This window comes from Amia ocellicauda, chromosome 14 (genome assembly GCF_036373705.1).
Source record: "Amia ocellicauda isolate fAmiCal2 chromosome 14, fAmiCal2.hap1, whole genome shotgun sequence".
Lineage (NCBI taxonomy): Eukaryota > Metazoa > Chordata > Actinopteri > Amiiformes > Amiidae > Amia > Amia ocellicauda.
The window spans coordinates 3153067-3176694 of NC_089863.1; the positions used below are offsets into that span (position 1 = coordinate 3153067).

The 23628-nt window shown below is 54.8% G+C and overlaps 1 protein-coding gene across 1 annotated transcript in view; it reads left to right on the top strand.

Annotated features, from left to right (window-relative positions):
* Positions 1-3459: 3459 nt before the first annotated feature.
* Positions 3460-23628, top strand: part of dnah2 (dynein, axonemal, heavy chain 2) — a 49257-nt gene continuing 29088 nt past the window's right edge. The window contains exons 1-28 of the mRNA XM_066722376.1: positions 3460-3609; positions 4913-5023; positions 5910-6148; positions 6618-6809; positions 8568-8725; positions 8830-8917; positions 9293-9498; positions 9608-9737; positions 9932-10114; positions 10664-10878; positions 11826-11972; positions 12112-12268; positions 12365-12604; positions 13003-13191; positions 13547-13694; positions 13943-14138; positions 14296-14496; positions 15345-15501; positions 15804-15978; positions 16783-16946; positions 17236-17397; positions 17542-17645; positions 17903-18059; positions 18249-18331; positions 22378-22558; positions 22668-22806; positions 23096-23331; positions 23414-23488. Coding sequence (XP_066578473.1) covers positions 3528-3609; positions 4913-5023; positions 5910-6148; positions 6618-6809; positions 8568-8725; positions 8830-8917; positions 9293-9498; positions 9608-9737; positions 9932-10114; positions 10664-10878; positions 11826-11972; positions 12112-12268; positions 12365-12604; positions 13003-13191; positions 13547-13694; positions 13943-14138; positions 14296-14496; positions 15345-15501; positions 15804-15978; positions 16783-16946; positions 17236-17397; positions 17542-17645; positions 17903-18059; positions 18249-18331; positions 22378-22558; positions 22668-22806; positions 23096-23331; positions 23414-23488 — 4515 coding nt within the window. The 5' untranslated portion in view covers positions 3460-3527. The remainder of the gene's footprint in view (positions 3610-4912; positions 5024-5909; positions 6149-6617; positions 6810-8567; positions 8726-8829; positions 8918-9292; positions 9499-9607; positions 9738-9931; positions 10115-10663; positions 10879-11825; positions 11973-12111; positions 12269-12364; positions 12605-13002; positions 13192-13546; positions 13695-13942; positions 14139-14295; positions 14497-15344; positions 15502-15803; positions 15979-16782; positions 16947-17235; positions 17398-17541; positions 17646-17902; positions 18060-18248; positions 18332-22377; positions 22559-22667; positions 22807-23095; positions 23332-23413; positions 23489-23628) is intronic.

Here is a 23628-nt window from a genome sequence, read left to right on the forward strand (position 1 = left end):
GTATATCAGTGTGTGTATCAGTGTGTGTATCAGTGTGTATCAGTGTGTGTATCAGTGTGTATCAGTGTGTATATCAGTGTGTATCAGTGTGTATATCAGTGTGTATCAGTGTGTGTATCAGTGTGTATATCAGTGTGTGAGAAACAGCGCGACTGTGGTGTGGAGAGCGGGACCGGTGCGTACAGACCGTGTCACAATATTCCGTCATTTATTTCAATCACATCGTGTCTGCTTGTCCAGTGATTTAGGAGGTGTTTATTTACTTGTTTGTTTGTTTGTTTGCTTGTTTGTTTACTGTGAAAAGTACATTCTGGGAGCTGCCCTGAACTGCCCCCATCCCCCCGCACTGCCCTCTCCCGTCTCCGAGCCCCCCGTCCCGCCATGCCCACCCCCGAGCCGCCCCGGACCCCGAAGCCATCGGCGGGGAGGTCCAGGAGAGCGGCGCCTTCGCCCAGGACCAGGAAGGCCAAGGCCACCCCAGATACCCCGGCCACCCCAGCCACCAGCGGGACCCACCCAGAGGAGCTGGGCCTGCAGACAGGAGGTGGGCAGCGTTTAGTGTCAACTCAGACCCTGCTGATTGAGGAATCTGATCCATCTGTTATTGACACACACACGCACACACGCACACATACAGAGAAACACACACACTCACACACAGACACACTCACAACTACAGATTAGAGTGACCAGTCAACCTTAGCAGCCTGTCTTGGCTGTGGGGGGGGACTGGGGAAGACCCTGGCGGCCACAGGGGGAGAACAGGCCCACTTCACACAGGCAGACCCCCAGGAGTCGAACCCAGGTCCCAGGAGGTGTGTCATAAAAACTCCCACGCCGCCGCAAGGGGTCTGTTCTGTCGCTGTGTGTGTATCGATGCCCGTCTGTGTGTCTCTTCCAGGAGAGCCGCAGTCACAGGGCACGGCACCGGGGACACCAGAGCAAAAGGACGTGTCTGAGACGGCCGCCCCGGAGCCAGACCTGGTGCTTTCTGCTGTTCTGTGTCATTAGCTGTGTGAACTGACTGTTCCTGTTCCTTCCTTGTGTCTCGGTTTCTGTTCCTGTTCCTTCCTTGTGTCTCGGTTTCTGTTCCTGTTCCTTCCTTGTGTCTCGGTTTCTGTTCCTGTTCCTTCCTTGTGTCTCTGTTCCTGTTCCTTCCTTGTGTCTCTGTTCCTGTTCCTTCCTTGTGTCTCGGTTTCTGTTTCTGTTCCTTCCTTGTGTCTCGGTTTCTGTTCCTGTTCCTTCCTTGTGTCTCTGTTCCTGTTCCTTCCTTGTGTCTCGGTTTCTGTTCCTGTTCCTTCCTTGTGTCTCGGTTTCTGTTCCTGTTCCTTCCTTGTGTCTCTGTTCCTGTTCCTGTTCCTTCCTTGTGTCTCTGTTTCTGTTCCTTCCTTGTGTCTCGGTTTCTGTTCCTGTTCCTTCCTTGTGTCTCGGTTTCTGTTCCTGTTCCTTCCTTGTGTCTCTGTTCCTGTTCCTGTTCCTTCCTTGTGTCTCTGTTCCTGTTCCTTTCTTGTGTCTCGGTTTCTGTTCCTTCCTTGTGTCTCGGTTTCTGTTCCTGTTCCTTCCTTGTGTCTCGGTTTCTGTTCCTGTTCCTTCCATGTGTCTCTGTTCCTGTTCCTGCCTTGTGTCTCGGTTTCTGTTCCTGTTCCTTCCTTGTGTCTCTGTTCCTGTTCCTGTTCTTTCCTTGTGTCTCTGTTTCTGTTCCTTCCTTGTGTCTCTGTCTCTCTTGCAGTTCCTTCCTTGTGTCTCTGTTCCTGTCTCTGTTCCTGTTCCTTCCATGTGTCTCTGTTCCTGTTCCTGCCTTGTGTCTCTCTCTCTTGCTGTTCCTTCCTTGTGTCTCTGTTCCTGTCTCTGTTCCTGTTCCTGCCTTGTGTCTCTGTCTCTGTTCCTGTTCCTTCCATGTGTCTCTGTTCCTGTTCCTGTTCCTTCCTTGTGTCTCTGTCTCTCTTGCAGTTCCTTCCTTGTGTCTCTGTTCCTGTCTCTGTTCCTGTTCCTTCCATGTGTCTCTGTTCCTGTTCCTGCCTTGTGTCTCTCTCTCTTGCTGTTCCTTCCTTGTGTCTCTGTTCCTGTCTCTGTTCCTGTTCCTGCCTTGTGTCTCTGTCTCTGTTCCTGTTCCTTCCATGTGTCTCTGTTCCTGTTCCTGCCTTGTGTCTCTCTCTCTTGCTGTTCCTTCCTTGTGTCTCTGTTCCTGTCTCTGTTCCTGTTCCTGCCTTGTGTCTCTGTCTCTGTTCCTGTTCCTTCCATGTGTCTCTGTTCCTGTTCCTGTTCCTTCCTTGTGTCTCTGTCTCTCTTGCAGTTCCTTCCTTGTGTCTCTGTTCCTGTCTCTGTTCCTGTTCCTTCCATGTGTCTCTGTTCCTGTTCCTGCCTTGTGTCTCTCTCTCTTGCTGTTCCTTCCTTGTGTCTCTGTTCCTGTCTCTGTTCCTGTTCCTGCCTTGTGTCTCTGTCTCTGTTCCTGTTCCTTCCATGTGTCTCTGTTCCTGTTCCTGCCTTGTGTCTCTCTCTCTTGCTGTTCCTTCCTTGTGTCTCTGTTTCTGTTGCTGTTCCTTCGTTGTGTGTCTCTGTCTGGGACCCCAGTGAATAAACTCTCTCTAACCCCACACACACACATAGAAGCCCCTGTTGAAGCTGCGCGTGTCCCTCAGCGGGCTGACGGAGGACATGTGGACGGAGGAGATTGACCAGGCTCTGGACAGGTTTGCCCGCTGCCCCGACCTGCCGGCGCTGCTGCTGTACCGGGACACCTACGCCGGGCTGCGGGCCGACTTCAGCATGCCAGCACAGGTAACGGGGTACTCTGTCTTCCCTCTCTCTTCCTCTCTCTCTGTATTGACATGGAATGCTTCTCATTTCCTTCTTTTTTGTGTATTTATTTATTCGTTTTTTTGTTTTTTAACCCTCATGGTAACAAATCAGAGGAGAAACATTAAACAATTTGAATCACAAAGCCACTCAAAACTCACTCTCTCCCCTCCTTTTTAACACCTCTCTCCCTCTCCATCTCTCCCCATCTCTCTCCTCCTATGTACTGCCCTCTCCCTCCCCTTCCCTCTTTCTCCCTCAACATCTCTTCCTCTCTCTCCCACACCCTCTCCCTCCCTCCCTTCCTCTCTCTCCCTCTTTTTCCCACACCATCTCTCCCTGCCTCCTTCCCTCTCTCTCACTCTCCATCCCTCCCTCTCTCTCCCTCCCCCTCTTTCTCCCTTGCCATCTCTCCCTTTCTATCCCTCTGTTTCCCTCCCCTCCTCTCTCTCCCACCTGATCTCTCCCTCCCTTTTTCCCACACCATTTCTCCGTGCCTCTCTTCATGCCTCTCCCTCCCTCCCCCTTCCTCTTTCTCCCTTCCCCTCTCCCTCTATCCCTCTCTCCCTCCCCCTCTCCCCCAGGCCCCGGAGCAGCTCTGGTACTTCGTGCGGGTGCAGGAGGAGCCGCTGACGGCAGAGAACCTGGCCCGCTCGGTGTTGTGCGGCTCGGTGCGGGGGTCCGCCACGGAGAGCCTGCTGCGCCTGGCCACTGGGGTCCTGGTCCCCCAGATGGCGGGCGGCGCCGCCTGGCCCGAGAGCATCCGGAACAACTTCGCCGGCCACATGCACCGCTTCCTGGCCAGCCTCACGGGTACGTTCAGCGCGACAGACCTGCTCTCCTGTGGCTGGCTTTAAGAGCCGCGTGGTCACAGCCCCTGCACACGCCCGAGACGTGTTCCAAGAGCAATAGCATGTCCGAGAGGAGGGGATATTATGATCATAAGTCGAGACAATGTCCAGGAGCATCGTTTTCAAATGAACCTGACACCGGCCTCATCAGCTGAGAGAGGTCCTTTGGATTGGCTAGATATTTGTAGAGTCACGCTCTGTGATGGGGTATAAAGATATCATCTGTAGGGATGAGGACAGACTGTAACGTCCCTCCCGTCGGTCAGTACCACTCCTATGTGCTGCAGCTGCGCAAATGCCAGCAAAGACGCGGTGTAGACGAGCCGCACATGGTTCCCTTCAGCAGAATCTCAGCTGCCCCCTAAAAGCGCAGGTCTCCATCGCAAACCGTTTCCCCATGAATGAACACTCTGTAATTGATGAATACCTCAGACAACAACTTGTTAAATGGATATTAATCTGTGTAAAAATAGCTTCCTATTAGAAGAGGTATGGAAATGGCATAATAACAGCAGCAATAAGCAGACCTGCCCACTCTCACACATCTCCTGTCAGACTCTCCTGTTATTACTGTCTCCCGATATTAACTATAAAGGTTGATAAAGGAATATTTAGCAATTATAGCTGTAACTGTTCAGTTTTTATTTAATTTTCATTCAATAATAGTTCAGCAATGTGAGCTGCAAGGAAAATTTAGCGTCCTTGTGGCGATGTTTTCCGGTCATAACAGCGAAATACAACATGTATTGGACTATCCAGCTAATGTATACAGTCTATTTAATTAAACGATATACTTTTCCACTTTTCCAAACACTCAACACACAGACTGCCGCTCTGCGTTCGGAAACACGTGTGCATTCGAGTTCCAGCGAATACAAAATGTATACACTTAACACTTAATTTACGTTGTCAAAGTATTTCCCTGCAGAACGTCTCTGGGAGGAAGCCATTTGGCGCGTTCGTGTAGCGCAGATTTCCGCAGATCTGCGCAGATCTGCGCAGATCTGCAGAATTCCACCGAGTGTGTCTATGGTCAATGCAACTATTCTAATCCTAGAACACTTTGATCCAGGCAATTCCAAAGTCATATTTTTCCACACCCGTAACCTGCAAGAACCTATCTTCTGCCTCTTTGCTCTCCATGAAATTTGTCCTCCTGGACCGAAAGCTGTCCAGATGCCATATTTTAAAAACATAGCATCACTACAATGTCGACAGACTGAATCATGTAGAGCAACGTGAGGGCCGTCTGTCCTGTGTTTCAGATGCCAGGTTCAAGCTGCAGGGACACACGGTGCTGTACGTCCCCACAGAGGCACTGAGACTCCAGCCTGCCCAGGCAGCCAAGGACAAGGAGCTGGTCCAGAGACTGGAGAGTGAGTGTGGGGAGAGGTAGGGAGAGGGAGGGAGAGGGAGAGGCGGAGAGAGACAGGGAGAGGGGGAGGGACGAGGAGGGGGAGGGGGAGAGGGAGGGTGGGGGGCGAGAAGGAGGAGGAGGGGGAGAGGGGGGGATGGAGAGGGAGTGATGAAGATGAGAGAGGGAGAGGGAGAGGGGAAGAGAGAGAGGGAGAGAGGGGGAGGGAAGGAAGGAAAGGTAGGGATGAAGGGAAGGAGAGTTGAAAGGAAGGAGAGAGAGGGGGAGAGGGAGGGAGAAGGAGGGGATGGAGAGGGGGTGATGGAGGGAGAGGGGGTGATGGAGGGAGAGGGGGGGAGGGAGAGAGGGATGAAGATGGGAGAGAGAGAGGGAGAGGGGGAGGGGATGGAGAGGGAGTGATGGAGGGAAAGAGGGATGGAGGGAGTGAAAGTGATGAATATGGTGGAGAGGGGGGAAGGAAGGAAGGAGAGGTAGGGTTGAAGGGAAGGAGAGTTGGAGGGAAGGAGAGAGAGGGGGAGAGGGAGGGAGTGAAGAAATGACAGAGAGGAAGGGAAGGAGAGGGAGGGAGAGAGGTGAGGAGATGGGGGATGAGAGAGGGGTGGGGAGATGGGAAGGGGAGGGCACCAGGGATGTTGGAGGCAGGGGAGAGAGGAGGAGGGCAAGGGGGGGAGAGAGGGGCAGAGAGAGGGTGGGAGGGGGAGGGGAAGACGGAGAGGGAGAGAGAGGTTGGACAGGGGAAAGAGGAGAGAGCGAGAGAAAATGGGAGGCAGGCGAGATAAAGAAAAAGTAAAAAAGTAAAAGAGCGACAGAGGAAGCTAACCCCCCCTTGTCCTGTCATCCTCTCCTCTCCTCCTCCCTCTCCTCCCTCTCCCTCCCCCTCTCCCCAGCGGCCATGATCCACTGGACGCGTCAGATCAAGGAGGTGCTGAGCGCGCAGGAGGCGCTGGAGACGGGCGAGGCCAGCGGCCCCCTGGACGAGCTGCGCTTCTGGAGCAGCCGCTGCGCAGACCTGTCCGGCATCAGCCAGCAGCTGCACCAGCCCGGCGTGCGGCACATCCACAGCGTGCTGGAGCTCAGCCAGTCCTCCTACCTCCCCGCCTTCCACAAGCTGTCCCGCCAGATACAGGTACCGAGGGGGAGGGATAGGGAGAGGGAGAGAGGGGATGAGAGAGAGGGAGAGAAAGGAGGGGAGGGGGAGAGGGAGAGAGAGAGAGAGAGAGAGAGGGAGGGAGAGGGAGGGAGAGGGAGGGGGAGAGGGGGAGAGGGAGGGTGGTTGGGGAAGGAAAGAGAGGGAGAGGGAGAGGGAGAGGGTTGGAGAGGGACAGAAGAGAGAGAGAGAGAGGGTTGGAGAGGGCCAGGAGAGGAGAGATGGGGAGAGAGGAGAGGGAGATAGATGTAGGAAGAGAGACAGATAGAGCGAGGGAGGGAGAGACAGGGAGAGAGAGTGACAGCTGTGCCTTATGTTGAGTCGTGAGTTATTCCTCTCTACGATGCAGGACAGACTCAGATGTGTCATCTCTCGAATTAAATCTCTCCTGCTGATGCGTGTCCCCTCTGTCGTGTCTCCTGTGTGTGCGTGTGTGTTGCGTGTCCAGGACGGGTCCGAGCAGGCCCAGTCCAACCTGTCCTTCCTGTCCATCCTGCGGGAGCCCTGTGAGGAGCTGTCCACCCTGAGGCCGCGCGACGTCCCGGCCCGCCTGCCCCGCCTGCTGAGCCTGGTGCGCATCATCTGGGTCAACTCGGCACACTACAACACCCGCGAGCGCATCACCGCCCTGCTGCGCAAGGTGAGGTCACGGGGAGGGCACGGGGATGGGGAGGGCGCTGGGGTAGTGTTGTCTGAGAGAGAGAGAGCTTGTTCGTCTCAACTCTCTGTTGTGTAGGGGATCATGGCTGTGATTGTTGTGTTGCCTGCAGGGGTGGCACCCCACACAGAGGCTGGGGAGGGGGCAGACGCACTGTGAAAGATACACACGCAGGGGGGTGTTTGTGTGTTTGATTGTGTGTTTTTATATTGATTTCCTGTCATACTGGATGCCCCCTTCTGCAGCGCGTCAGGGCCTGAGGGGCTGGACAGATAGGATTAGGATTGAACTGATTGTGTGTCTGCGTGCATCTGTGATTCTCCGTGTGTTTGCGTGTCTGTGTATGTGAGTGTCTCTGTGTGTTTCTGTGAGTGTGTCTGTTTATGTGAGTGTGTCTGTGCGTTTCTGTGCATGTGCGTGTGTCTGTGCGTGTCTGTGTGTCTGTGCGTTTCTGTGCATGTGAGTGTGTCTGTGCGTGTCTGTGTATGTGAGTGTCTCTGCGTGTTTCTGTGAGTGTGTCTGTTTATGTGAGTGTGTCTGTGCATTTCTGTGCATGTGAGTGTGTCTGTGCGTGTCTGTGTATGTGAGTGTCTCTGCGTGTTTCTGTGAGTGTCTGTTTATGTGAGTGTGTCTGTGCGTTTCTGTGCATGTGAGTGTGTCTGTGCATGTCTGTGTATGTGAGTGTCTCTGCGTGTTTCTGTGAGTGTCTGTTTATGTGAGTGTGTCTGTGTGTTTCTGTGCATGTGAGTGTGTCTGTTTATGTGAGTGTGTCTGTGCGTTTCTGTGCATGTGAGTGTGTCTGTGCGTGTCTGTGTATGTGAGTGTGTCTGCATGTGTCTGCGTGTGTATGTGAGTGGGTCTGCGTGTTTCTGTGCGTGTCTGTATGTGAGTGTCTGTGCATTTCTGTGCATGTGAGTGTGTCTGTGCGTGTCTGTGTATGTGAGTGTCTCTGCGTGTTTCTGTGAGTGTCTGTTTATGTGAGTGTGTCTGTGCGTTTCTGTGCATGTGAGTGTGTCTGTGCATGTCTGTGTATGTGAGTGTCTCTGCGTGTTTCTGTGAGTGTCTGTTTATGTGAGTGTGTCTGTGTGTTTCTGTGCATGTGAGTGTGTCTGTTTATGTGAGTGTCTGTGCGTTTCTGTGCATGTGAGTGTGTCTGTGCGTGTCTGTGTATGTGAGTGTGTCTGCATGTGTCTGCGTGTGTATGTGAGTGGGTCTGCGTGTTTCTGTGCGTGTCTGTATGTGAGTGTCTGTGCATGTGAGTGTGTTTGAGCATGTCTGTGTCTGTGTGTGTCTGTGTGTGTCTGTGTATGTGAGTGTGTCTGTGCGTGTCTGCGTGTGCATGTCTGTGCATGTCTGTGCGTGTGAGTGTGTCTGTGCGTGTCTGTGTATGTGAGTATGTGGCTGTGTCTCTGTGTGTGTGTGTGTGTGTGTATGTGAGTGTGTGGCTGTGTCTCTGTGTGTGTGTGTGTGTGTGTGTGTATGTGTGTGTGTGTGTGTGTGTGTGTATGCGAGTGTGTGGCTGTGTCTCTGTGTGTGTGTGTGTGTGTGTGTGTATGTGTGTGTGTGTGTGTGTGTGTGTGTGTATGCGAGTGTGTGGCTGTGTCTCTGTGTGTGAGTGCGTGTTTGTATCCAGAAACAAACAAACAAGTGTGGTGGCCTTAGGGAATGCAGTGCCTGCTGTGCGTATCCTCTCGTTCCCCTGTTTGACGCCTTCCCGTGACACCCTGCTGTGTGTTGCAGGTGAGCAACGAGCTGATCCGGCTGTGCTGCAGGGAGATCTCTCTGGAGCGCATCTTCGAGGGCTACGTGTCGTCCAGCAAGGACACGCTGCGGGACTGTGTGCACTGCTGCCTGGCCTGGAAGGACAGCTACCTGCACGCCTCGCAGATGCACCACAAGTGGGTCCGCCCCCTCTCCCTCTCTCTCTCTCTCTCCCCTCCTCCCCGATCTGTCTGCACTGAAGTGACACCCCGGGGGCCTCTGTGTCCGTGTGCTCCCACAGGTGCTCTAAGACCGGATGGGTTCTGGACCAGACCAGCATCTTCGCCCAGGTGGACGCCTTCTTGCAGCGCTGCCGGGACCTGCTGGAGGTGCGGGGCACGAGGGGATGAACGAGTGAACGAGTGAATGAATGAGTGAATGAGTGAATGAACAATGACATTACAAAACATGTTCTTCCCCACTCTCCCTCCTTCTCCCTTTCTCCCCCCCCTCGCTCCCTTTCCATCTTTCCCTCCCTCTCTCCCCTCCATCCGTCCCTTCTATCTCCTTCCTTCTCCTGTTCTCCCCCCTCTCTCCCTTTCTCTCTTTCTCTCCCTCTCTCCCCCTCCAATCTCCCTCCTCCTCTCTCTTCCTCTCCCTCCCTTTCTCTCTCCCCCTCCCTATCTCTCTCTTTTCCCTTCCATCTTTCCCTTCTATCTCCCTCATTCTCCCTTTCTCTCTCTCTCCCTCCCTCTGTCTCTCAGGTGTGTGAGTGCCAGCAGCACTTTGCTCGCTGGGAGGATGGGACTCAGACCCCTCTGCCCTGCTTCGGGGGCTGTCAGGGGCCAGAGGTGGGCCGCAGCCTGCTGGAGGTCCAGGGCACCTTCTACAAGAGCCTGGAGGCCCTGCGCCGGGTCCGCCACTCCATCCTGGACGTCAAGAGCCCGTCCTGGCACGAGGACTACAGCCGGTCAGTGTGCCGGGGAGGACAGGAGAGGGGGAGGGGGAGGGGGAGGGGGAGGTGGAGGAGGAGAGAGGAGAGAGGAGAGGTCTAACCCCCCCGCCCCGTTCTGCCACAGGTTCCGTGCCCGCGTGAAGGACCTGGAGGTCATGACCCAGAACCTGATCAGCGCCGCCTTCGAGCCGGTCGGCACCGTGGAGCAGGGGCTGGAACTGCTGGACGTCTTCCAGCACCTGTCCGCCCGAGAGGTCAGAGAGAGAGAGGAGGGAAGAGGGTGACGGAGAGAGAGGGGGAGAGGGTGACGGAGAGAGAGGAGGGCGGGAGAGAGAGAGAGAGGAGGAAAGAAGGTGACCGAAAGAGAGGGAGAGGAGGGAAGAGTGTGACAGGGTGACACATAGAGGGTCGTCTCTGAGTCACGCGTGTCGCCCCGTGCCGTCCCCAGGCCCTGCGGCGCAGCCTGGACCGGCGCGCGGTGGACGTGCTGGCGCTGTTCAAGGAGGAGCTGGGCCTGGTGAACCGCGAGCTGAGCCGCAAGAGCGCCCCGCTGCCCGCACACCAGCCCCGGCAGGCCGGCCAGGCGCACTGGGCCCGGGCGCTGCGGCGCCGCGTGGACCGGCCCATGGAGGTGAGGGAGCGGCCGGGGGAGGGCTGGGGCGTGTGGGTCTCCGCCACGCTCGGGATCATGTGCTTCTGCTTCTCTCTTCCTCTCCCTCTCTCCCCCTCCTCTTCTCCCTTTCCATCTACTTCTGCTTCTCTCTCATTCTTCTTCCCCTCCATTTCTCTGTCATCCTGATTCCCTCCTCTCCCTCTTTCTCTCTGTCTCACCCTCTTCCCTCCCCCTTTCTCCCTCTCTCTCCCCTTCTCTCATCCTCCTCTTCTCCTTCTCCCTCACATACTCCCTCTCTCTCCTTCCCTCCATCCCATCTCTCCCTGTCTCCCTCTCTTCCTCCATCCCTCTTTCCCATTTTCCTCTCCCTCTCTGCCTCCCCCTCCCCTTCTCCCTCTCTCTCCACTTCTCTCATCCTCCTCTTCTTCTCTCTCCTTCTCCTTCCCCCTTTCCTACTCCATCTGTCTCTCTCCCTCCCTCCCTGTCTCTCCCTATTTCCCTCTCCCCTTCCCCCCTCCCCATCTCATCCTTCTCTCCCCATTTCCTCTCCCTCTCTACCTCCCTCAGGCCCTGCAGCGCGCTCACTTCATGCCCCAGATGGGCAGTGTGGAGGAGACGCGCTCTGACTACCTGAAGCTGGTGCAGACGCTGGACGAGCTGCTGCGCCGGCTCTTCACCCAGTGGAGCCAGAGTCTGGACCGGAACAGCCTGAGGAGGCTGGACTGTCCCCTGATGAGCCGCTGCCAGGAGCGGCCCGGCCTGCTGGACCTCAACTTCGACCGGTCAGTGTGTCTCTGTCTCTGTGTCTCTCTGTGTCTCTCTGTGTGTCTCTGTGTGTGTGTGTCTCTTTGTGTCTCTCTCTGTGTGTCTCTGTCTCTGTGTGTCCTTGTGTGTCTCTGTCTCTCTGTGTGTCTCCGTGTGTGTCTCTGTGTGTCTCTGTGTGTGTGTGTCTCTTTGTGTCTCTCTCTGTGTGTCTCTGTCTCTGTGTTTCTCTCTGTGTGTCTCTGTGTGTCCATGTGTGTCTCTGTGTGTCTCTCTCTGTGTGTCTCTGTCTCTTTGTGTCTCTGTGTGTCCCTGTGTGTCCCTGTGTGTCTCTCTGTGTGTCTCTTTGTGTGTCTGTGTCTCTGTGTGTCTCTGTGTTTCTCTCTGTGTGTCTCTGTGTGTGTGTGTCTCTTTGTGTCTCTCTCTGTGTGTCTCTGTCTCTGTGTGTCTCTCTGTGTCTCTCTGTGTGTCTGTGTCTCTGTGTGTCTCTCTGTGTGTCTCTGTCTCTGTGTGTCTCTGTGTTTCTCTCTGTGTGTCTCTGTGTGTGTGTGTCTCTTTGTGTCTCTCTCTGTGTGTCTCTGTCCCTGTGTGTCCCTGTGTGTCTCTGTCTCTGTGTGTCTCTCTGTGTCTCTCTGTGTGTCCCTGTGTGTCTCTCTGTGTGTCTGTGTCTCTGTGTGTCTCTGTCTGTTTGTCTCTCTGTGTGTCTGTGTCTCTGTGTGTCTCTGTCTGTGTGTCTCTCTGTGCGTGTGTGTTTCTCTGTGTGTCTCTGTGCGTGTGTGGTTCTGTATGTGTCTTTTGATCTCTCTTTGTCCATCTCACTTTAGCTCGCTCCATCTGTCCTCTGTCCACTCTGTCTCTCTCTCTCTGTCTCTCTGTGTCAATCTCTGTCCATCTCTGTCTCTCTCCATCTCTCTCTGTGATGGTCCGTCACCGATGTTCTGTGTGTCTCTGTGTCTGTCCCTGCCAGGAACCTGCTGAAGACGTTCTCCGAGGTGCGCTACTGGGAGCGGCTGCAGTTCGAGATCCCGCACTTCCTGTCTGAGGCATTCCAGCGCTGCGAGGAGCTGCGGGGCCTGCGGGAGAGCGTGCTGCTGGTGGTGCGCGACTACAACAGGTCCGTCCCTCTGTCTGTCCCTCTGTCTGTCTGGAGAGCGTGCTGCTGGTGGTGCGCGACTACAACAGGTCTGTCCCTCTGTCTGTCCCTCTGTCTGTCTATCTCTCTATCTCTCTCTCCCTCTCTCCCTCACTCTCAGGATCATCCAGGTGCTGTCCCCGGCCGAGCAGGGTCTGTTCCGGGAGCGGATCCGCTTCCTAGACAAGAAGATCCAGCCGGGCCTGTCCAAGCTGCTGTGGTCGTCCAAGGGGGCGTCGCGGCTCTTCATCACCGACTGCCGCCTGCAGGCCAGCAAGGTGGGGGTCCGGGGGTTCCAGTGGGGTGAACGGCAGAGCGAGAGGCCCCGACTGTGAGTGGAATACGGGCTGAACCACCCCTCCCTCCTCCCTCAGGTGCAGCTGCTGGTGGACCAGTACCAGGCCGCGTCGGCGCTGGTGGCCCAGCGGTGCCGTCACATGGCGGAGACGCTGCTGGTGCGCGTGGACGGGCGCCGGCTCTACAGCGACCTGGACTTCTGCTCCGAGCAGCAGGCGACCCGCGAGGCCCAGCAGCAGCGGCTGGCCCAGGCCCACCGCGACATCGTGGCCAGCCTGAGCCGGCTGTACGAGACCTTCCGCGCCGACGGGCCCGAGGTGCAGCGCCCTCCCCGGCACCCGCCCTGCCTCCTCTGCTGTCCCCTCCCTCTGTCCCCGTCTGTCCATCCCCGTCTCTGTCTCTCTAACCATCCTCTCTCTCACTCCTTCTCTCTCTCATCTCCCTCTCCCTCTCCTTCTCCCTCTCCCCCTCCCCCTCTCTCATTTATCTTCTCCCTCTCTCCCCCTCTCATCCCTCCCTCTCTCACTCCCTCATTCATCCTTCTCCCTCTCTCTCACTCCCCTCCTCTCACCTCTCATCTCTCTTCTCCCTCTCTCTCACTCCCCTCCTCTCACCTCTCATCTCTCTTCTCCCTCTCTCTCACTCCTTTTCCTCTCTCCCCCTCCCTCCCCCTCTCTCTCTCTCCCTCTCATCCCTCACTCCTCCCTGTCCCCAGGTGCAGCAGCAGTGGGTGTCCTACACGGAGCGGATGGATGGGCTGGTGGAGGAGGCGTGTCGTCTGTGTGTGAAGCGCTCCCTGCAGCTGCTGTCCCGCGCCGTCAACGGGGACGGCAAGAGCACGCCTGACCCGCTGTTCCGCGTGTTCCTGCAGCTGAGCCAAGACGCGCCCCCGCAGGTCTGCCCCGTCTACTGCCCCTCTACTGCCCCTCTACTGCTCCTCTCTCTACTGCCCCTGCAGGTCTGCCCCTCTCTCTACTGCCCCCGCAGGTCTGCCCAACTCTCTACTGCCCCCGCAGGTCTGCCCAACTCTCTCCTGCCCCCGCAGGTCTGTGGTCCCTCAGACTGGCAGTATTTGGGCCGCCCTCGTCCCTCAGGCATCTGCACACCAAGCCAAACGCCGTCCGCTCTTTTCTTCTGACTGTGATGTGCAGAGGGCTGTTTTCATGTATTTATGTCCCTTTCCGTGTCCCTATTCCTGCCCCCGTCCCTGTGTGTGTCCCTGTCTGTCTCCCTGTCCCTGTCCCCGTGTCTGTGAACAGCTGGAGTTCTCCCCCTCTCTGCACAATCTGGCCAACATCGTCACCAGCATCTCCGGTCAGCTGGTCAGCACCATCTCCATCATCAAGAGGCTCCCGGACCTGCTCACCCGCCAGCGCTCCCAGCGCGAGCCCATCCACTGCCTCGTGGGTGAGTGTGTGTGTGAGCGTGTGTGTTGACAGTGCCTTGACAATGTGTGTGTTGACGTGTGTGTGGGTGTTGACGTGTTTGTGTGTGTTGACGTGTTTGTGTGTTGTGTGTGTGTGTAATAATAGGAATCATAATAAAAGCAATCATAACAATAGGAATAGAACAGTAATAATAGCAGTAATAGAACAGTAGTACTGGTGTAGTCGGTTGAGAAGTCGGGCTCACCGGGGCCGTGGTGCTGGTTGCAGAGCGGGACGAGGACACGCACAAGATCCAGGCGCAGCTCGTGGCCGGCATGGTCACCAGCGCGGTGAAGCCGCAGGAGTACCTGAGCAAGTGGTACACCGAGTACCACGACATCTGGGAGATCAACAAGGACGCCTTCATCCGCCGCTACCAGCGCAACACCACCGCCGTGTCCGCCTACGACGCCGACATCGCCAGGTCAGTGTGTCACTCCCTCACTCTCTCACTCTCTCACTCTCGCACTCTCTTTCACTCTCACTAACACACTCTGTCACTGTCTCACACACACACACACTCTCACTCTCACACACTCTCACTCTCACACACTCTCACTCTCTCACTCTCTCTCTCTCAGGTACTCGGAGGTGGCGAACAATGTGCAGAAGGTGGAGACGGTGCTGCAGCTGCCGTTCGTGGAGGTGGACTGCTCGCCCCTCAAGGTGGCGCTGGTGCAGCACTGCGACGTCTGGCAGGCCAAGCTCACCAGCCTGTTGGGCACCATCGCAACGGCCCGGCTGCGGGAGCTGACCGCCTTCCTGAGGGACAGTGCCGCGCGGTCAGTGCCCTCCCCCTCCTTGCCTCTCGCCTCCCACCCCAGCTGTGTGTGTGTGTCTCTCCCTCTCTCCCTCTTCCCAATCCTCCTGCTCTCTCCCTCTTGCCCTCTTCCGTGTCTCAGTGTTGTGTGTCTCCGTGTTGTGTGTGTAATCTGTGTCTCAGTGTTGTGTGTGTAACCCCGTGTCTCAGTGTTGTGTGTGTAACCCGTGTCTCAGTGTTGTGTGTGTAACCCGTGTCTCAGTGTTGTGTGTGTAACCCCGTGTCTCAGTGTTGTGTGTGTAACCCGTGTCTCAGTGTTGTGTGTGTAACCCGTGTCTCAGTGTTGTGTGTGTAACCCCGTGTCTCAGTGTTGTGTGTGTAACCCGTGTCTCAGTGTTGTGTGTGTAACCCCGTGTCTCAGTGTTGTGTGTCTCAGTGTTGTGTGTGTAACCCGTGTCTCAGTGTTGTGCGTGTAACCCGTGTCTCAGTGTTGTGCGTGTACCTCGTGTCTCAGTGTTGTGTGTGTAACCCGTGTCTCAGTGTTGTGTGTCTCAGTGTTGTGTGTGTAACCCGTGTCTCAGTGTTGTGCGTGTACCCCGTGTCTCAGTGTTGTGTGTGTAACCCGTGTCTCAGTGTTGTGCATGTAACCTGTGTCTCAGTGTTGTGTGTGTAACCCCGTGTCTCAGTGTTGTGTGTGTAACCCCGTGTCCCAGTGTTGTGTGTCTCAGTGTTGTGTGTGTAACCCCGTGTCTCAGTGCTGTGTGTGTAACCCGTGTCTCAGTGTTGTGCGTGTAACCCCGTGTCTCAGTGTTGTGTGTGTAACCTGTGTCTCAGTGTTGTGTGTGTAACCTGTGTCTCGGCATGCCGCAGGGTGAGCCGGCCCCCTCAGACGCTGGCGGAGCTGGGGGAGAGTCTGAAGCTACTGGAGACGCTGCAGGCCGAGCTGCCCCGCCTCCAGGGCCAGATCCCCCCCCTGCACGAGCAGTTCAGCATCCTGGACAAGTACGAGGTCGCAGTGGACGAAGAGGTGGGGGTCCCCACACACACACACACACAGGCACACACTCACACACGCTCACACACTCACACACACACACAAACACACACACACACACAGACAGGCCTTTTCAGAACTGTTATCACAAGAACTGTCTCGCTGCCTCCCTCCTTTCTGCCTTCCCCTCCCCTTTCCTCCCCTTCCCTTTCTCCCTCCTTCCCTCCCTTCCTTTAACCCTCCCTCCTTACCTACTTCCCTCTCTCCCTCCCTCATTTCCTCCTCCCCCCACTCTCCTCCCTCTCCTCCCGCTCCCCCTCCCTGTGCTCTCCCAGGTGCTGGAGATGCTGTCGGCGCTGGGGGGCGAGTGGCTGTCCTTCCAGCAGTGTGTGCTGGACAGCGAGGCGATGCTGAAGACGCACAAGGACAAGTTCAAGAGCGGCCTGCTCTTCTCGGCCGACGAGTTCAAGAAGAGAGCGGTGGGCGCCCTGCAGGACTTCAGCGACTCCGGTACGCAACTCCTACACTCCTACACTGCTACACTGCTACTACTGCTTCACACAATCGCACACAGCTCGTCAGAAATCACAGCGCACAAAATCACAGTGATTGACTGTCCCCCACCAGCTGCAGTCACAGCTACTCGATCCAGGCACTGAACTGTTTGTGCGTTTGTTTACCCAGCATGTTCCTGTGTTTGTCTTTTTGCTGATCTGATCTCCTCTCCAGCCCCGTCTGGAAGCTTCGCCGCAGTCTGTCCGCTTCCCGGCTGTGTGCTTTAGGAACTCCGTGTTTTGTGCGTGCGTGTGCGTGCGTGTGCATGCGTGTGCGTGCGTGTGTGTGTCCGTGTGTGTGATTTGTGTGTCTGCGTGTCCGAATGTGTTGTCCGTGTGTCCGTGTGTGTCCGTGTGTGTGTCCATGTGTCTGTCTGTGAGTGTTTGTGTCTGTGTGTGTGTGTGTCCGCCCGTGTCCATGTGTGCGTCTATGTGTGCGTGTGTGTGCATGTGTGCGTGTGTGCATGTCTGTGTGTGTCTGTTCTGTTGCGCTGTGAGACACACAGGCTCCTGCTTTCTGCCCCCACGCCCTGCTGACCTTTGAACTCTGGAGACTCCGTGTCATTGTGACTTGGAATTTGTTTAGTTTTTTTGTCACCTGTTCCCCTTTCACTTTTTCCTCCCCTCTTTCTTTCTCTCATCTGTCTCTCTCTATCCATCTCCCTCCATATCCTCCCTCTTTCCCCTTCTCTCTCCATATCCCTCCAACTTTCCCTCTCTCCCTCTCTCTCTGGATCCCCCTCTTGCTCTGGGTGCGCAGGCCCATTCAGCAGTGCTCTGGGCTGGCAGGCGGCTCTGGAGCAGATCAGTGTCTCCCGGGCCCAGCTGGACGCGCTGCAGGAGGAGGAGGCGACCCTGCGCCACGGCCTGGGCATCTTCACCATCGAGCAGCCCTCCTCCAAGGACCTGCTGGCCCTGGACAAGGTGCGAGCGAGGGAAAGAGGGATGGGGGGAGGAGGGAGGGGTGATTGGGAAGAGGGAATGAAGGAAGGTGGGAAGGGGGAAGGTAGGAAAGGGAAGGTGGGAAGAGGGAAGGAAGGAAGGTGGGGAGGGGGAAGGTGGGAAAGGGAAGGTGGGAAGAGGGAAGGAAGGAAGGTGGGAAGAGGGAAGGAGGGAAGGGCCCACACACACACACACACACACAGACTGGTGGTCTCTCTCGCTCACTGTCTCACAAACCCCCTCCCTCTCTCTCTCTCCCTCCCTCTCTCAGGACCTGGAGCTGCTGCAGGGCGTGTGGGAGGTGAGCAGGGAGTGGGAGTGCCTGTGGGGCGAGTGGAAGACAGGCCGCTTCGAGGCGCTGCAGACCGAGAGCATGGAGCAGGCGGCGCAGGGCCTGTTCAAGAGGCTGCACCGGCTCGGACGAGAGCTCAAGGTCAGTGCGCAGTGGGCTGCGCTGGGCTGCGCTGGGCTGCGCTGGGGTGTACTGTGCTGTGTTGTAGTCTGCTTTGCTATACTGTAGTATGAAGGGGGGGTTGTATTGCGATCCTGTCTGACTGTTGGGGGGTTGTCTGCGCAGGACAAGCACTGGGACATTGTGGACGTGTCCAAGAGCCGGATAGAGCAGTTCAAGAGGACCATGCCCCTCATCAGCGACCTGAGGAACCCCGCCATGAGGGAGAGGTGAGACTGACACACTGACACACTGACTGACTGATATACTGACTGATAGATTGACTGACAGACTGACACACTGACTGGCACGCTGACTGACTGATTCACTGTCTGACACACTGACCAACACACTGACAGACACACTGACCGATTGATTGACTTACAGACTGACACACTGACTGGCACACTGACTGACACGCTGATCAATTGATTGACCGACAGACTGACACACTGACTGACACACTGATCGATTGATTGATTGACAGGCACTGGACACAGATCCAGTATGAGGTGCAGCGCCCTTTTGACCACACCGGGCCGGACTTCACCCTGGAGCGCATCGTGCAGCTGGGCCTGGAGCAGCACGCCGAGCGGATCAGCGAGATCTCCGGCACCGCCAGCAAGGAGCTGTCCATCGAGCAGGTACACTGCCCCCCCACACACAATGCCTCTCTGTGCTGTGGTGTGTGTCTTGACCGGTCCTCTCCTGTCCTCCTTGTCTCTCTGTGTTGTGGTGTATGTCTTGACCTGTCTGTCCTCTCCTGTCCTCCTTGTCTCTCTGTGTTGTGGTGTGTGTCTTGACCTGTCCTCCCTGCCGGCTGTGCTCCTCAGGCCCTGGAGGGTATTGCTCGGACCTGGGAGGAGACTCGCTTGGACATGGTCCCCTACAAGGACAAGGGCCACCACAGGCTGAGGTAGGACCTGGCCACCACGCAGAGCACAGGGCAGTGTGTCCCTCAATCTCTCTTCCCAGTCGGAGGGTCCCTCAGACTCTCTTCCCAGCCGTTGTGTCCCTCAGACTCTTCCCACCCAGTGTGTCCCTGAGACTCTTCCCAGCCATTGTGTCCCTCAGACTCTTCCCAGCCGTTGTGTCCCTCAGACTCTTCCCACCCAGTGTGTCCCTCAGACTCTTCCCAGCCGTTGTGTCCCTCAGACTCTTCCCAGCCGTTGTGTCCTTCAGACTCTTCCCCCGGAGTGTCCCTCAGACTCGCAGTAGTAGTAACAGTAGTAGTGATAATAGTAACAGCAGTAACTGTAGTAAAACAAACTATAAACACAGTGTCAGCTGTCAATGTGAGTCAATGCGACTGGGTTTAATCCCATCAAACACAGGGATCACATCAATAAACACGGATCTCTCTTTAAACACAGCGCCGTCTCTGCGCCTTTATTTACTTATCAACGCCTCCCTTTCTTTCATTTCACCTTATTTATTTCTGCCAGAGGTGTCCTGGCGTCAGCTCCTCGACAAACTGTGTGTCTGTGTGGGGGGTCCTGAAATAGAACAGGCTGTGGAGTCGTCGAGGCCCCACCTATATCAGCCCTGTCTATATATAGTCCTGCGAGCTGGGGGGGTGTTCTGGAGAATCTCTCTGTCTTACTCTCTCTCTCTCTCTCTCTCTTTCTTTCTTTTTAAGTATTCACTTTATCTTGTTCACTCTCTTTCCTCTGTCTTTCACTCTCTCTCTTACATTCCCGTGTTTTCCTCTCTCTCTCACTCTTTCCTCTGTCTTTCACTCTCTCTCTTTCCTGTCTTTTCTCCTGTGTCTCTCTCTCTTTCTGCTGTCTTTCACTCAAATTCAAATTCAGAGGAGCTTTATGGGCATGATTAGCACAGCAGTTTTGCCAAAGCAGGTGCAATTAAACCAATTACATCAATTTTTTAATCATTCTTTTAACATCGTGTGACAGGAATTAATTGAAAAGGATACGTGAGAAGCAGTGGGGAAATGGGGAGGTACAGATCATGGAAAATGGTGTCGCACAGGGAGAGATGGTAATGATGATGATGTTTAACAACAATAATAATGATGATGATAATAGTAATACAAATAACAGTGATAATGACAATAATAGCAGTAATAATAATACTGCAGATAATAGACAAAATAATAATAAACAATAATAGTAATAAAATAGCCTACAGTTCAGTAATGATATATACTGTAATGTATATACTCTCTCTCTTTCCTGTCTTTCCCTCTCTCTCTCTTTCCTGTCTTTCACTCCCTCTCACTGTCTTTCCTCTGTCTTTCCCTCTGTCTCTCACTCTTTTCTCTCTCTCTGTATTATCGTTCGGAGCTCAGAGCTGTCGCAGGGGGTCCGGTTATCTGTGTCGTGTGTGTCGGGGTTGTGCTCGGACACCGTTCCTGAGCCGGCAGTGGCCGCTCGACGCGCTCCACACACCGGGGATGCAGACGCACATGTATGTAACGCAGCACGCCACTCTTCACTGGGGGCGAACGCCAGCCCTGAGGTGTTAGAGTGTGTGAGCATCCTGTCTCCAGGGTCTTGTGTCTGCAGATGACACTGTTATTGTGTTTGACCTCCACTACTACAGCTGCTACTCATACCGTTACTACAGCTGCTACTCATACCGTTACTACAGCTGCTACTCATACTGTTACTACTGCTGCTACTACCGCCAGTACTACTTCTACGGCCACTGCTAGGAGGCATGATACAGCCCCATCTCCCTCTCTTTCCCTGTCTCCCTCCCTCTCTGTCTCTCCCCATCTACCTTTTCTTCTCCTCATCTCCCTCTCCCTCCCCCTCTCTCCTTCTCCCTCCCTCTCTCCCTCCCTCTCTGTCTCTCCCCATCTACCTCTCCCTCCCCCTGATACAGCCCCATCTCCCTCTCTCCCTCCCTCTCTGTCTCTCCCCCTCTCTCCTTCTCCCTCTCTCCCTCTCTCTGGTCTGTTCATTCCCATCCTGCCACAGTGCAGTGCTTCAGTCCGCTCTGGTGACTCGAATGTGTCTCACAGTGCAACGTCTCCACCTGCTGTTCCCTCCTGGTGCTGCGCTCCGTGTGCCGGCTGGAGTGAGGAAACGAGCACGTGTGTGGATTAGGCCTGGCTACCGTGTTTCACGTGCAAATAAAAAGCTATTGGCTGTCACTGTTATCAATAATTAAGCATGTCTATCAAGAGGCGAGAGAACGAGTGAGAAAAGGAACAAAAATAGCCTGTTGTTGGATGTTAAAGACGTGACTTACAGCTTGAATCCAGCCGTGACTGATTATCTTATTGAAACTCTGTGTGGATCAATCCCAGCATTTTGTACCAGCATATAAACATCAGTAGCAGATTAAGTGTTTGTCATGTGTGTTATTAATGCATGAAGTATGTGTAATTGATATGACTAAGTACCTCACTGACGGACACACTGACTTACTGACACACTGACGGACACACTGACTGACAGAGTGACTGTCTGACACACTGAGTGGCTGACACACTGACTGACTGACACACTGATGCCTCGGTTCCACTGGCGTCGTGTCGTGTCGTGCCGGAGTCCCAGAGCTTTTTTTGCAAAACCAGGCCGCTGTGATCCGTCCCTCTGATGGAGGAGCAGCGACTGTGGGTTTAGTTTGTGTTTCGTTTTAAAAACAGAGACAGAGATCAACACTACGAGCGATACAGCCTGACGTGGAGAGGACTTTGTGTCTGTTTTATTATTTGTGCTTTACATGATTGTAAACAGTGTAATAAATACACGTTTCTGTTCAGAGATATTAGGAAGAGATGAACGTGTAGACAACATTATATTCAGACAAGCATGTTCACATAAGAACACGTTTCCATGTTCAACAATAATACTAAATAGCAAATATGTATTGTTATTATTATCGTCATTATTTGTGCTAGTATATATGTATTTTAAACTGCACAGCGTCACTCCCTTAACTTATTACTCTTACTACAGATTTGTAACTGCAAACAATACTTTTTTCCGTATTATTTATAATTTACTTAACAGACGTCCTTAACCAGGGCAAGTTACAGTTGGAACAAAATACACACGTTTCACGATTATTCATCCAGCTACAATATAGCCGGTTTAATTTAACTAAAGTGTGCGCGTCTCAGTCATGGCGTTTATGGATGCATTTATTAAACCAGTCCATAATGTTTTACAGGGAAACCCAGATCTGTTGTATTTATTTATTCATGAATTTATCTTGTAAATGGACATGTTAACTGAATCGTGTTCGCCTTCACACTGATTGTCTCTGCGGATTGTCCTGCACACCATTCACACAACACAGCCTGAAACACCGGCCAGCTGTTCATGCAATATTAATAACATCGGCTGCTACGATCTGATTATTATCCTTCAGTTTATTTTAACTAGTCAGCACTGCACCGGTCCTGTGAAATCCAAGTGTTTAATACACTGATATTAACTGTAAGCAGTCATTGTTTCTGTATGTGGATTTCACTCCATGCTGCTAATAAACTTGTAATTTCTTTGTGATCGCACACGGCACTTGAGATTATATCTTCCGATACAATGTATCTGATCTCTTCACTGTGTCTCAAGTCAATCACACACCTCCAATTCTGAAAGCGAATCATGTCCTCAGTGGGGACGGACACTTACGGACACGTCCAGCACCAGCAAGTTAACCCGCCACAAAACACGGACTCGTCCGGACGTGTCCGCCAGTGGAAATGGGGCATGAGTGACTGACACACTGACTGACTGACACACTGACCGACTGACTGAGTGATACACTGACTGACACACTGAGTGACTGACTGACATACTGAGTGACTGACACACTGAGTGACTGACTGACTGTTTGTCGTGTGTTGTTAATGCATGAAGTATGTGTAATCGATATGACTAAGTACCTCAATGACTAACGCACTGACTTACTGACACACTGACCGACTGACTGACACACTGACTGACTGAGTGATACACTGGATGACACACTGACTCTATCTCTCAGGGGCACGGAGGAAGTGTTCCAGGCCCTGGAGGACAACCAGGTGACCCTGTCCACAATGAAGGCGTCCCGGTTCGCGCGGGCCTTCGAGCGGGAGGTGGACCGCTGGGAGCGCGGCCTGTCCCTCGTCCTGGAGGTCATCGAGAGCCTGCTGACTGTGCAGCGCCAGTGGATGTACCTGGAGGTCAGCGGGGGTCAGGGGTCACAGGACCGGGGGTCATGGGGTCGGGGGTCACGGGGTTATGGGGCCCTGGCCTTCTCACACTGTCCGTACGTCACCTCCCGCCTTCCAGAACATCTTCCTGGGGGAGGACATCCGCAAGCAGCTGCCCCGGGAGTCGGCCGAGTTCGACGACATCAACACCCGCTGGAGAGCCATCATGGAGCGGCTGAGCAAAGACAACAACGCCCTGAGAGGCACCCAGCACCCCGGTGAGAAGAGGAGAGGAGAGGGGGAGGGAGAGAGAGAGGGAGGGAAGATGGGAGAGTGGGAGAAGGTGTGAGGGAGGTAGAGAGGGAAGGAAGAGGAGAGGGAGAAGGTGGGAGGGAGGGAAGGAGGAAAGATGGGAGTGGGAGGGAGGGAGAAGTTGAAAAGGAGGGAAAGAAGGAGAAGGAGGGATAATGGGAGAGGGAGTAGGTGAGAGGGAAGGAGAGGGAACCGGGGAGAGAGAGCGAGGGAACGGGAGCAGGCGGGTGAGCCGTGTCTCTGTCCCGGCCCCAGGGCTGCCGGAGTCGCTGGTGGAGATGAACGTGCAGCTGGAGGAGATCCAGAAGTCCCTGGACACGTACCTGGAGACCAAGCGCCAGGTCTTCCCGCGCTTCTACTTCCTGTCCAACGACGACCTGCTGGAGATCCTGGGCCAGTCGAGGCGGCCCGAGGCCGTGCAGCCGCACCTGCGCAAGTGCTTCGACAACATCCAGAGCCTGCGCATCGGCAAGGTGCGACAGAGACCCCACGCACACACGCACACGCACACGCACACGCACACGCCCTGACCCCGTCCCTCTCCCGCAGATTGGCATCAGCAGCAAGGCCGAGGCCGGTGGCATGTTCTCTGCAGACGGGGAGTTTGTGGAGTTCCCCCACCCTGTCCTGCTGGAGGGCCCTGTGGAGGTCAGTACAGCTCAGACACAATAAGACAGTGAGACACAGTGAGACACACGGACACAGAGAGACAGACAGACACAGACACACAGAGACACGCACAGAGAGACTCACAGACACATAGAGACACACAGAGAGGCACAGAGACA